Source organism: Marmota monax, unplaced genomic scaffold (genome assembly GCF_021218885.2).
Source record: "Marmota monax isolate L192 unplaced genomic scaffold, Marmota_monax_Labrador192_F-V1.1 WCK01_AAM20220418_F8-fsc00025, whole genome shotgun sequence".
In the NCBI taxonomy this organism is placed as follows: domain Eukaryota; kingdom Metazoa; phylum Chordata; class Mammalia; order Rodentia; family Sciuridae; genus Marmota; species Marmota monax.
In genome coordinates, this window is record NW_026691950.1 from 13563555 (window position 1) to 13577500 (window position 13946).

Genomic DNA, 13946 nt, shown 5'->3' on the forward strand with positions numbered 1-13946 from the left:
AGTTAACATTTTTAACATTCTCCTTGACAGAAAAGCAGAGCTATGAAATAAAGCTGCAAATAGCCAGAAGTACTACTAAAAACAAGTAATCCTGGGCAAACCCATCTGAATTGTATGTCCAATTCATGATTGTTTAGTAAAGTAACTGATGCTCTACTTGTTTTTATATGAAGCAGCTCTGGAGTCTGAGAGCCTCCAGAGGAGGATTGCAAGTTCAAAGCCAGCCTCAGCAAAAGTGATGCACTAAGCAACTCAGTGAGACCATGTCTCTAAATAAAATACAAAAAAGGCTGGGGATGTAGCTAAGTGGTTGAGTGCCCCTGAGTATAATCCCCAGTACCAAGAAAAAAAAAAAAGATTCCATGTGTTAAGGAAATAATGTATAAAAGATATAAATTACTTCATCCAAAAGGGAAAAAACCAAACCCAACCAATTGTCAACGTACAGTATATACAACCAATTCCACTGTATATTAAGCTATGACACAGATCTAGGATTTTAGGTTTAATACCATACAAATATATTAGTTCTTGGGGTTGGGGGTGCACAGGTAAGTGAGAGTGCGTGCTTAGCAGGTGTGAGACCCCAGTTCAACCCCCAGTATCCTCCATTGCAAAATTTCTTTATTTTTGTCTGATCCTTGCCTATTGTTTTAGAGCAACAATTATTATATCTTCTAGACATAAGAAAGTTTCATTGATTTTCCAATTAAAATTGGATCTCCTAAAGTCTGAACCAACCCCACTCTTGGCATTTACAAAAGAAAAACCTAACCATTTTCCATTACATTAGTTCCTCACAAACTATTGAGTTTCTTGCCACTGTTGTTGAAAAGAAACAAAAAAAACCACAAGATCAATTTTCGGCACTACAGTCTCCTAATGAAGTCTTATTTAGTCAAAGGACCAGCTTAATAGAATTCTTTTTTTTTTTTTTTTTGGTACTGGGGATTGAACTGAGGAGCACTCAACCACTAAGCCATATCCCCAGCCCTAATTTGTATTTTTTAATTTAGAAACGGGGTCTCACTGAGTTGCTTAGCACATCACTTTTGCTGAGGCTGGCTTTGAACATGATCCTCCTGTCTCATTCTCCAGAGCTGCTGGGATTACAGGGGTGTGCCGCCACGCCTGGACCACTTATTTATTTATTTATTTTTAAATTTTATTAGAGCTTTATAGTTATTACATAGAAGTTGGGTTCATCCCAACAAACTTATATATGCATGGAATTTGATTTCAATTCATGATCTCTCTCCTGGAATCCATTTAATACTGCTATACTACCACATAATTCTATCTTTATTGCTCTTATTTTGTATTATCTAATAGCATAATTCTTTCACAAAAAAGCAATAAAGTACAAAAAAGCAACTGTAGTAAACAAGTACATGTAACTAGGACTCGAATTGTACTCAATTTTAAAACAGTGGGTTGACCCCCAACAGCACAAAAACAAATTACCCCTTTTCTTTCTGGCACATTTTTAAAGAGGAGGCAAAAACGGGGATGGAAAGAACTTTCTGAGCCATTTTGGCTGAAAAGTAAGCATAGTTAAGAAAAAACAAATTAAGATCAGTTCATCTATTTCCCATAGATCACTAGATAACTGTAAGATCACCAGATCCATTGCCACCCGCTTGGAATGTATTTAAAATAACTTCTAAGACTGTGATAAACCAATGTTACTCAGAGCCATGTAATCAGATTTTAATTTCTCCTTGGATTATATATCTAATTCAACAAATTTTTTTTCTTTCTTTTTTGCACACGCACGGGGGTGGGGTGGTGGATGGTATTAGGGATCCAGCCAGGAGCACTTAACCACTGAGCAACATCCCCAGTCCTTTCTATGCTTATTTTGAGAAAGGGCCTCAATAAATTGCTGAGGCTGGGTTTGAACTCCTGATCCTCTTGCCTCAGCCTCCAGAGTCACTGGGGGATACCCTGAAACAAATTTCATTTTAAATGGGAAATCATTATGGTCAACTCACAATTACCCAAGATTAGAGTTATTCATATTAAAAAGATTCTTTTTGATTCATCCCAAATTCTGAGAGCTACTAAATAAACAAATTGTACACAAAATGTCAAACTCAAATTCAAGTATTTGGGACTCCAAAAAAAGCAAAAAGACTACTTATAATTTTATTTGGTGAGGGAAAGCTAATCATTTGGAATGCATTTATACATGCCGCACCCATATTGCTGATAAGGGTTACAGCCCAGTTCCTTAACTGTTCTAGAAGTTGTCGCTACTATGTTGCCTTATGAAAACTGCAGTGACAATGTCAAGCCTAAATCTGCATTTCTTACTCCAACCAAATCATATAATTTCCCATTAGGTATATTAGGTCAGGTAGTAAGAATGGAAGCAAAGGTGTATTTATTTATACCTCGAAGTGATCTCCCAATTTTTCCAAATCAGTGTGTTTCTTGGCATACAAATACTACTCTTTTTTAAAGAAGAGTTGATTTCTGCCATCTTACTACCAACGTTTTCATTCAATATTTAAAAGTGTATCAATGAATCGATTTCCTGAGATTGGTATATTTCCTGCCAATTCATATGAACTCTACGACCGTTGTTCCTTTTGAACACCAACTAGTTGTTTCCCTGGGTCTGGACTCTAAGATTCTAGTTCCTATAGCTGTAACTAGTTTCAAACTCACAATCTGCCCAATAACTCTGGCCTTGCAAACAAAAGCTTGTGCTGCTTGGAAGTCCGGCGCGAAAATCTGAAAGTGTTGTAGGACCTGGACTAGTCGCCACTCCACACATGCCTATAACAAGTGTAGCTCCTGGGTCAGAACTTGCACGCACTTGGGCATGAGCCCCGACCTGGCTAGTCCAAGCAAACCCGAGCCTTACAAACTAGCCAGACTCAGCAGATGTGCACAGACCCAGGGGGAGGGGAGGGTCCCTAAAGGGCAATAGGGACTGGAAAGGTGGCCAGGACAGGCTAAAGTCCCTGGAGGCAGGGTACTCCCCTCCCCCACAACCTGTTGGATGCCACTGGCAGGTACTGGTCCAGGAGTGCTCTGTCCTTCTAGTTCTTGGGAGCTCAACGGAGCGCCAATCCTGAACGCGGGAAGCGGCTCACAGAGATGTAAAAGCACTTGTCTCGCCACCCCCACTCCTACCCCTCACCCAGTTGCTCACCGGTGTTGCAGCCCCACGAGTCCCAGAGTGATCACATGCGGCACATCTAGCTGCGTGGGCCACTCTCCAGAAGCTATGCACCCGAACACGCCGCATTCCTCGCGAATCCCCAATTCCTCCAGCTCCATGTCGCTGCCGAAAGCACGTGGAGGAGCTCGCGGCCGCAGCCGAGGTACTAGGACCAAACAGCTGCCTGTACGGCCCTAGAGCCTCAGAGGCTGGCGCTATAGACAGCAGCTTCCTTCCCCGCGGCTAGACCTAGGCTACTGCGGCGGCGCGTGCTTAGTGGGCGTGACCATCTCATCACCACCAGGCCCCGTCCCCCATGGCCACCAATGAGGGAGAGCGGGAGAAGAGGTTCCGCGGCCGAGGGGAGGAGTCGCGGATTTCATGGGGGTGGAGCCAGTCTTCCTCTGGCTATGTACCAGAACCTATTTTATCTGCACGTGGCTATCTCCGTTATTTTCCAGCATCCACATCGGGAATGATGAAAGTAACGGGGTTGGAGTCATTTCTCTCTGAGAACATGTAAACTTTACATGTCCTTTTCCCTGCTTTCCCCCATCACGACTTGGTACGCTCCAACCTATGAACCGCTCCCTCTGGCAAGAAGGGGGCCCCAGTCTACAAGCTTTGCAGCGTGGGGAGGGGCCGCCAGTGCGCGCCACTTTTCTCCTCTATAGGAACAGTGTACGGGGCGGCTTGGAGGCGGGGTGCCGTCGCTGCGCCTGCGCGGCAGGAAACCTCTCGTAAGCGCTCTGGGAGTCGAAGCTTCTCCCCAGTTGTAGAGACCCTCTGATTTGGGTCTGTGTAGGCGAACTCGATTTGAGCGGCGCGCGGCTACGCTGCCCCTCCAGGGGGCGTGTCTGTGGGCGGAACTTCCTTCCCCGGCCCTGCGAATCTCTCTTGCCGCTCTTCTTTTCCAGATTTCAGCCGCTTTTCCTAGCGTGGTCGCTGCTTCCAGTCCGTTCAGAATAATGGCGACAGCTGAAAGTGAGTAACAGGAGACCTATTCCCCTTACTCAACGATCTCCCCGCCTTCTGGCGGTGGTGCGGGCTCCGCGGCTGGATTCCAGTGAGCTCTTTGCATTGCTCGGCCTCCCTGCAGCCGTGCACGTAGGCCCGTGAGTGAGCGCACACGTGGCCCAGGCGCCGGGACCTTCTTTGGACTTGAAGCACCCCGGGCCTCTCCGAACTCTCCTAAATTCATAAAACTGCTTCTCTGATGGAGGAAGAGGAGCAAAGTAGAGTAAGAGGGTGCCTAGGACGAGAAATAGTCAAAGATTGCCTTGAAAAGGTCATCAATAGATGTTGCAAAACAAGCACGTGAAAATTTAGCGTAGACTCTTCAAACCAAAGGCTTGCCTTTCCTGATTGGTTAATCCCCTTCTTTTCGTAAGGTTAATAATTTAACCTGAAAAATTTGTTTAAGTTTTGAGTGGTTTGATAGTATTATTCAAAAAAGTATTCTTTGATGCCTTGATAGCTTTAGAAATTTCCAAAGCCCATAGGCGAAAAAGTTTTCCTTACTTTACTTTGCGTTTGTCAAAATTTGCAGTTACATAATTATTTTGTCCCTGAGTGATTTGATCCACACACACCGGTTTAGAAGTTTATACTGAAGCAAATTGCATTCCACTGACATGTTAATTTTTCTCAAACTTGCCTTTACAGTTTCTAAAAGGTCCTTCTCGGGCTGGGGATGTGGCTCAAGTGGTAGCACGCTCGCCCGGGTTCGATCCTCAGCACCACATACAAACAAAGATGTTGTGTCCGCCAAAAAGCTAAAAAAAAAATAATAATAATAAATATTAAAAATAAAATAAATAAATAAAAATAAAAGGTCCTTCTCCTTAAAAATGTTTATAGTTGGTATCCCTAGAGCCGTTAAATACAGTTGGTACTGGGGGAAATTGACCAAATATACTGTTCTATTGTGTGCATGTATGCATATGTAACAAGGAATCCAGTTATTGTATATAATTATAATGCACCAACAAGAAGAAGAAAAGGGAAAAAAAAACTAGTCAGAAGTTCTTTTCATCCAAACTTATATATTGAGGTCTTTTCTACTGAAGTCCTTTGATTTTGTTCCATTTTCCATTCAGGTTACCTCTCCAAATTTTATTTCTTGTTAAACACATTTTGCTCACACTTTTTCATAGAGCAGTGTTAGCTAATAAAAATATGAAAACCAAGTGTGATTTATTTACTCTCTCCCTCTTTTTTTTTTTTTTTACTATGGGCTTCGAACCCAAAGGGCTTATCCACTGGGCCACATCCCCAGCCCCTTATATATTTTATTTGGAGACAGGGTCTGGCTGAGTTCCTTAGCGACTCCGAACTTGGATTCCTCCTGTCTCAGCCTCTAGAGCTTCTGGGATTACAGGCGCTATGCCCAGCCTTATAAATTTGTTTTCTAGTAGCCATATTGAGAAATGTTGCCTTTTTTCATATTGAATATGGAGCATATTCACAGCCACATTGACTAGTGGCTACCTATTGGACAGCACAGTCCTAGAATATTCTTAATTCTCATCTTATTAGTCTATGCTTTGCAAATCTTAAATTTCAGTTCTGTGAACCTTTCTCAGTTCTCATCAGTCTCTTCTGAATTCATCTGTGAATTTCTGGTAAGTCATTTTCACACTTGTAGTGTTGCCAAAAGCTCTGTCCTTTTCCCTGATGCCAATCCAATGATGAGGACACAAATTTTGAGAAAAAGGAAAAAGAGGGTTTATTGCTTTGCTAGCAAAGGAGAAACACCCGGGACTCCTGTCCCAAAGGCTGTGATTCTGACCATCAGCAGGAACAGGAGGGCTTTTAAAGAGGTGACTCAAAGGTTACATTCCCTGTGTTACCTGTCAGAGTTGTGATTCACTTGTTAATTTGGGAGATAGTAATTTCTGAGATCTTCTTGTACCTATCCCTAAAGTCTGATTACTTAACAATCCTATGGTGGGTGTGTACTCAAGGACAAATAACTCTGTGATGGAGAAGATTAGGGAGGGGCAAGATTAGAGAGGATCTGGGAGTGAAAGAAACTTGTGCATTTTAAAAATAAGTTGCAGTGGCAGAGCAGCAAGGGCTGTATTCAAAGCCTAAAGTTAACATATTTATCCTATAGTTAATCTTGCCACATTCTTGACTCTTGCCTCTCATTTATCCTCCCTACTGAATCAGTTGTTCCTCAGTTTTTTAAATATCTTCAGTCTTTGCCCATTGCTCTTTCCGTAGATCAGGACATTACTTGTCTGTATTGCTGCAGTACCATCCTAAACTGGATTCAAATACAGATCTATCCTTGTACTTCAGTGCTTAAAAGCCTAGTTGTTCTTAGGATATCTAAATTGAATAAACATGGTTTAAAAAGCTTAAAGTATGAGTAGCAAAATGTCTCATCTGTGAGTCTAGTATCAGGCCTAGGAGAGAAATTGTCAAAAGGTTTATGAGAGTCATAAAAATTAAGAAAGTTGGGGTTCTAGGAAGGGAATGGAGAAATGAGTTTTGAATAGCAAGCTAGAGCTATACCCTGAAGGGCTTTTTAAACCTTGTTAACATGTCTGGATATTACATTAGGAAGGCAGAAATTATTCCTCTGAATTAGGTGCCCCTGAATTGCCATCAGTGTCTATCAAGAATAAAATTTAGCTTGGCTGAGAACAAAGAAAAAATGTTTCTTGGAGCTAATTAGGATTGCAATCTGCAGCCAGAAACACAAATTTCAATAGCCTTGAATTGGATTTTGAGTTTTTTTTCAAAGTAGCACAAGAAGGTTTATAATTACATTACTTGTTAATCCAGAATTATGATTGGTACTGCCAAATAAATTGCCTCATAAGAAAAGAATTGGGTACAGCCTTAGTCTTTGGGTAGGCAGTGGGTTCATTCTATAGAAGGTCAACAGAGGTTATCAATGTTTCAGGAAACTGCTGTTTGGCCTACTTCAAAGGTCAGCTTACTTGGTGGGGGCATGTGTGCAATGTGCTTGACTGATGGGCTTCCATGTTGATGTGCCTCAAACCCAATCCAACAGTGGTCTCCAGGGTCCATGTTAAGTGCCCTAAACAGTGCCCTAAAAGAAAATTTTTATTTTCTTTCTTGACAGTATTTTGTTCAGTCATTACCCCTACTAGTTGGTGATGCAGCCCCATTCCAACTCTTCTACCTTATTTGCTGCTGTTCTTTTTTATTCCTTAGCTACTTCCCCATGCCCCTCTCCCCCGGCAGTGTATATACAACTAGAGCTCCAGGGCTTCAGCCATTCTGAAGTTCCATGTACTCCTTTATCACCTTTTGATTCTTACCACAACTAATTATACCTTACTTTCTTTTGGCTAAATCTTAATCAATTTTCAGATCTCAAGCCTAATTTTCACTTTATTCTAGACTTCTTTGATTTCTAGACTAGTTTAGTTGGCACAGCTATGAACATGTGATCCTATAGTCTGTATTTATTACATTATACTTATTATGATATTTAATATCAGGTTTGCTCAGACTTGGTTAGGTCCCTTGAGAGCAGGTTCTAGGTCTCATTTTCTGATACATCTACAGTACCTATCCATGGATACACTCGGAAAATGCTAAAACTTGGGCTAGAGTTCGGAGACCATGAGGATTGATTTCTCCTTCTTTGGAAATTTTAAGTCCTTAAACGTCTATTATCTTAGATCTTCATCTAAAAAATGTATATTTATTTATTTTTGGGGGGGTACCGGGGATTGGACTCAAGGGGCACTTGACCACTGAGCCACATCCCCAGCCCTATTTTGTATATTATTTAGAGACAGGGTCTCACTGAGTTGGTTAGCTCCTTGCTTAGTGCAAAGAAGGCAGAGGTGGCACAAGCCTGTAATCCCAGAAGCTCAGGAGGCTGAAGCAGGAGATTTGCAAGGCAAGTTCAAAGCCTCAACATTTTAGCTAGGCCCTAAGCAACTCCTTGAGAACCTGTCTCTAAATAAAATAACGAAAAGGGCTGGGGATGTTGCTCAGTGGTTAATTGCCCCTGAGTTCATTCTTCAGTACTAAAAAAGAAAGAAGGATGCTTACAGATGAGCTAACTTAAAAGCAAATGAAGGAGCCTCTTGCATATTAACTTGAAATCAAGAAACCTACTGGCTGAACTTAAATATTTTGCCTGCCATGGAAAGCAAAAGTCAAGAAAAATACAGCATTTTTTCCCCCTGCAAGCTAATTTAAATAATGTATTCTGTGTATAAAAAGTACTAGTTATATTAATTTAAAGTAGCTTAATTTTAATTCTGTTTCAGTTTACCTGTGAGAGGCATAGATTGCTAGTGGATAGAATATAGGATTTGGTATCAGGAAACCTAGAATTTTGTCTAGCTCTGCATATCCTAACATGGGTGACTTTTTTGTCACAGTTTCTAATCTCTATAATTGTTTAAATAATTAGACTTCTTCATAAAATTATGTGATTGTAACAGGGATTCACTTGACACTTTGATATATCCCTTGTAGCTTTGAAACTTACACTTTTTTTTTTCTTAATCTTCTTTTCCTTAAGCTTCTCTCTGATTTTCTTTTCCCTAAACTTCTTCCTGATCTCTCCTGCCTAATCTCATTTTCTCGGAATCACTTTTAAAAGCCCCCTGTTCCTGGAATGGGCAAGATCACAGCCTTTGTTTCTCTTTTGCTAGCAAAGCAATAAACCTTTTTTCTTTTTCTCAAAACCGTGTCCTCGTTATTGGATTGGCATTGGAGACAAAGACCAGCTTTTGCTTACATGATGATACATGACAAAATAACTTGAGTATAAAATTCGATGCTCTGGGGCTCAATGGTAGAGCTCTTGCTTGACATGTGTGAGGCACTGGGTTTGATCCTTAGCACCACATAAAAATAATGTATTGTGTCCATCTACAACTTAAAAAAAAAAAGATTCTATGCAGATGTCTTAATTTTTATTAAGGTTCTTCCTTAGTTCACTGATTGGTCATTCTAGATGTTTTAATATTGAATATTCAGGAAATTTCTCACTAAAATCTGATAGAGTCCTTTTCTGTGTTTACAGTATTGAACATTGGTAAGAAACTCTATGAGGGTAAAACAAAAGAAGTGTATGAATTGTTAGATAGTCCAGGAAAAGTTCTTCTGCAGTCCAAGGACCAGATTACAGCAGGAAATGCAGCCCGAAAGAATCATCTGGAAGGAAAAGCTGCAATCTCCAATAAAATTACCAGTTGTATTTTTCAGTTGTTACAAGAAGCAGGTAAGTGCCTCCCCTTCTCTTTCTGTCTTTCCCTCTCTCCTTTCTCCTTTCTCTCTTTTTTATTTCTTTCTTATTTTGATTATTTTCATGGGGAAATGACATTATTTAGGTCTACAACATGATACTTATCAGCTGAGTTTTTAGTTTTTACAAGAAGGAGGTAAATTGCTCCCCTGCCACGCCCTCCCACTCCCCCCAATCACATTGATCTCTATTGGGGAGATGGCATTGTTTGAATTAACAACCTATTGTTTGGGGGTGACTACTTTACACCTTGACATTTTGCTACAGTCTTTGTCAAGTACACTGTCCCTCTGCAATTTCTTTCTGCTAGGCCATCTTCAGTCTTAACTGTGAAAGAAGACCACCTTTGTATTAGCAGCTCTAATTAATGAACTGTTCCTCCCTGAAATTTTATAGATTGTTCTTTTCTCTGCCTGTTGAAAACAATACAGAATTTCAAATCCCTCTTCCATTTATTTTAAAGTCCAAAAGTATTTGAAGATAGCAACTACCTTTTTACCCTGTCATTTCCCAAGAAAGGGAATTGGACTTAATCAAAGATCTCTAGAGTTCCCTACTACTTAAAAATTGAAGGAAAACTATTTATGATAGAAAAATTAAATCAAAAGACTAAATTAACATCCAAATGTCATATAGAGACAATTTGGAGGGAAGAAAGGGGAATAGAATAATTTTTTTCTTCAGTGATTCAGTCAGCTACTGGTTGATCTGTAGTGTTTGAAATCTCTGCTATTAAAAGATTTGGGCTTTTTCCCTATAGTGTAAGAGGCCTCATTTCCTTGGATCACTCAATCTTTGAAGCCTTGGATTCCATATCTATAACCATAGAGCTTTGTTCTTTGTTTCCTGCAGTTCTAATCTTATAATTTAGTATCTTTCCTTCCTTATGCAAAATATTCCTAGTTACTCTTTCATTTCTTTTATCTTCCAGTAAGCACTAATCTTTTCTAAAACCACATTTGGGGTTTAATACATTTGTTTTCAGTCAGGACAGATGTACCTGCCTTCCACAAATTCACAGAGTAGTTAACCATAAATTCATTGTGTCATTACATTCCTGGAGTAGTTTGTCCTCTTCCAAAATATCCTGTTTTACATTTTAAGTTAATGTGGGGGAAAAAATGTTAGTTGCAAACCTGAATTGTTATCTGTATCTAAATACCTCTTTGCATTGAAAATTAGTATATTGCTATAACTTTAAAGGACCATCCATAGTTCCTAAGTTATAGGGTTTTTATTTCAAGGCTTCCTTAATTGCTGGAATGAATGAGAACATGCACTGGAGAGTGCATCAAACTAAATTTAGTTTCCTTTTGTAATGCAGATAAATGTCTGATCTACCTTATTAAATAAAATTTCAGTGCTTTTTTTTTTAATCAATATGTAGGTATCAAAACTGCTTTCACCAGAAAATGTGGAGAAACAGCTTTCATTGCACCCCAGTGTGAAATGATTCCAATTGAATGGGTTTGTAGAAGAATAGCAACTGGTTCTTTTCTCAAAAGAAATCCTGGTGTCAAGGAAGGATATAAGTTTTACCCACCAAAAGTGGAGATGTTTTTCAAGGTAATTATTTTATGCTTCTGTGTCTTACTATAAGGTAGCAGCAAAGTTAAAATTATAAACTCAAAAGATTTTGAAGTTTTTGATATTGGGAATGTTGTAGATATTTATGCCAATAAAGTACACTTTCATTAACAATGACAAATCAGGTTTTTAAAAGAAAATGTACTTACCTTAGACCAAGTTGACTAAGAAAGGGAACAAACTTAAAAATTTAACATTAATTGGGAAGAAATATAACATTTAATTCAAAATTTACAGTTAAAATCTTTCTGTATTCTAATATAGGAAAACATATTGAGCAAAACTATATAAGAATATAGGAATCAATGGTTATAATTTTTTATAGGCTTTGTTTGAACCACTTTACCCCTCCTATCTTGTTAAGCATAGATATTAAAATTGTAAATTATGTTTAAATTTGTTTATTGAGAGAAGACAAATTTCTTTCAAATACTTTATGACCTAGAAAAAGTTACTTTCCTAAATATCTTGAATTTTAAAGTAGCTTTTAAAAGCAAATAAATTAGCTGGGGTGCTATGGCGCATGCCTGTAATCCCAGCAGCTCAGGAGGCTGAAGCAGGAGGATCGTGAGTTCAAAGCCAGTCTCAGCAAAAGCGAGGTACTAAGCAACTCAGTGAGACCCTGTCTGTAAACAGAGTACAAATAGGGCTGGGCATGTGGCTCTGTGGTCTAGTGCCAGTGTGTTCTACTCCAGTTACCCACTCCCCCCACCAAAAAAAAAGCAAATGAATTAAAAATAATTACTTTGAACTAAAGGATATTTTAAACAAATTTTTTTTTTTTTAGAGAAAACGAATATTCCTGAGGAATTTATGCTCAAGGAGAAGTACTTTTTTCTGAAAAGTTCAAAAAAATTGTAATTATAGTACTATACTTTATTCCTAGGATGATGCCAATAATGATCCACAGTGGTCTGAGGAACAGCTAATTGCTGCAAAACTTTGCTTTGCTGGAGTTACTATAGGCCAAACTGAAGTGGACATCATGAATCATGCTACACAAGCTATTTTTGAAATACTGGAGAAATCCTGGTTGCCCCAGAACTGTACATTGGTTGATATGAAGGTACTAGAAAACAGAAATTTACAAGTAAAGGTTATTATAACTGAGAAGTGTCTTTAGTAATATCATTTTTTAAAACGTGTTCTTTGGCAATATGCCATTTCTAGATTGAATTTGGTGTTGACATAATCACCAAAGAAATTGTTCTTGCTGATGTTATTGATAATGATTCCTGGAGACTCTGGCCATCAGGGGATCGAAGCCAGCAGAAAGACAAACAGGTAAGTAATGCTGTGAATTTTTATCCTTTGAAAGATCAGATTGGGACAGGAAAAACAAAGGAAAGATAAAGTGTGTATCCTTATGAATCTTGATTTGTTAATTTCCATTTACTTTTAAAGATAAGTATCTCCTATATCTTGGACATTAGTAATAAACTTATAAAGCAGATTTCTTGTTTATCATCTTCATTGACTCTCCAAAAACTAACAGAGTAAGTATTGTCCTTGTTTGGCTAGTTGAAAACTAAGACTCTAAGGGGATAGTATCTTCACAAGTACAAGAATAACTGGCAGATCTGGGACTCTACACCAAGTCTTCTGGTCTTAATCAAGCTCCATTCTGTTTTTTCCTAATAAAAATTAGGTTGAGATCCTCTATATGCTTAATACACAGGAATTCTCAAGGCTGTTAATTGTAGATGCTAGTGTAGAAAGCACTTAACCTTAAAGGAAAATAAAACTTTTACTTCGCTATTGAACTTTCTCTAATTTAGGAATGAATTTCTATATTGAGATACGTTTTCAGATATATCTCATTTAAAAAGTTATCACACTCCCTACTCAAAACTCATAAACCAGATCATTTCTAACTTCCTATCTTATTTTCTAGTCTTACCGTGACCTCAAAGAAGTAACTCCTGAAGGGCTCCAAATGGTAAAGAAAAACTTTGAGTGGGTTGCAGAGAGAGTAGAGGTAATTTTCTGTAGTAAACCTGTACTGTTATGTGTTTTTCTTCTAAGAAAACCTTGTTTCAAAATAAAATGTGAAAGATATAGTGTTTTTCTCTTCTTCAGTGACTTTGAAAGAGAGGAACACCTTTACGAAATGTCCCAGTCTACTACCCTTACTGGTATACTAGAACTGTCTGCTAGTAACTGGCAAGTGTATTGTTTCCAGTTCCTGATAGGTAAACCTGGGATCCTGTCAACTCTCTGTCCCTGTAGGAGAAACTTTTTACATTTCCTACCATTCCCTACTACAGTGCCAACATCATAGGATGGATGGAATGCCATGTAATTTTATTTTTTAATTTAAAAAGTTTTTGTTTGTGGTGCTAGGAAACAAACCAGGGCCCCTGTGCATGCTAGGCAAGTGCTTTATCACTCAGCTATATCCCCAGTCCCTCCATTTTACTTGGTTCTTTATGTTACTGGTCTTTGAAACCCAGGCCTAAGCAACATCCCAGTCCCCTTCACATAATTATAAAATGTCACTTTAATTTTTTTTAATATTACTTTTAGTTGTAAATGGACATTTATTTTATTTATATGTGGTGCTGAGAATCAAACTCGGTGCCTCACACATGCTAGGCAAGTGCTCTATCACTGAGCCACAACCCCAGCCTTCACTTTAATTTTTATGATATTACAATTACTATAGTTACATGGGAGTTTGAGGGAGTATCTGATTATCCAATGATCATAATCACCTTTTAGAACGTTATTTCCATGTTGCCAGACACAATTGCACACACCTGTAATCCCAGTAATTTAGGAGGCTGAGGCAGGATTGCAGGCCAGCCTCAACAACTTAATGAGACTTCTCTCAAAGTAAACATAAAAGTGGGGGTGGGGGGACTGGGAATGTAGCTTAGTGATGAAGCATCCTGGAATTCAATCCCTGGTACCACAAGAAAAAAAAATTTTTTTTTT

At 38.8% G+C, this 13946-nt stretch overlaps 2 protein-coding genes across 6 annotated transcripts in view; one reads left to right on the top strand and one right to left on the bottom strand.

Annotated features, from left to right (window-relative positions):
- Ppat (phosphoribosyl pyrophosphate amidotransferase) overlaps positions 1–3445 on the bottom strand; it is a 42790-nt gene extending 39345 nt beyond the window's left edge. The window contains exon 1 of the mRNA XM_046466824.2: positions 3164–3445. Coding sequence (XP_046322780.1) covers positions 3164–3291 — 128 coding nt within the window. The 5' untranslated portion in view covers positions 3292–3445. The remainder of the gene's footprint in view (positions 1–3163) is intronic.
- The window catches only part of Paics (phosphoribosylaminoimidazole carboxylase and phosphoribosylaminoimidazolesuccinocarboxamide synthase), a 74197-nt gene that overhangs the window by 55481 nt on the left and 4770 nt on the right, over positions 1–13946 (top strand). For 4 of the 5 annotated variants that reach the window (XM_058586493.1, XM_046466555.2, XM_058586480.1 and 1 more), the window contains 6 exons: positions 4090–4156; positions 9201–9398; positions 10810–10988; positions 11896–12075; positions 12180–12293; positions 12904–12987. In XM_058586493.1, coding sequence (XP_058442476.1) covers positions 4090–4156; positions 9201–9398; positions 10810–10988; positions 11896–12075; positions 12180–12293; positions 12904–12987 — 822 coding nt within the window. Of the gene's footprint in view, positions 1–3893; positions 3913–4089; positions 4157–9200; positions 9399–10809; positions 10989–11895; positions 12076–12179; positions 12294–12903; positions 12988–13946 lie in introns of those variants that run through there. The other variant, XM_046466715.2, reaches the window with a different exon arrangement.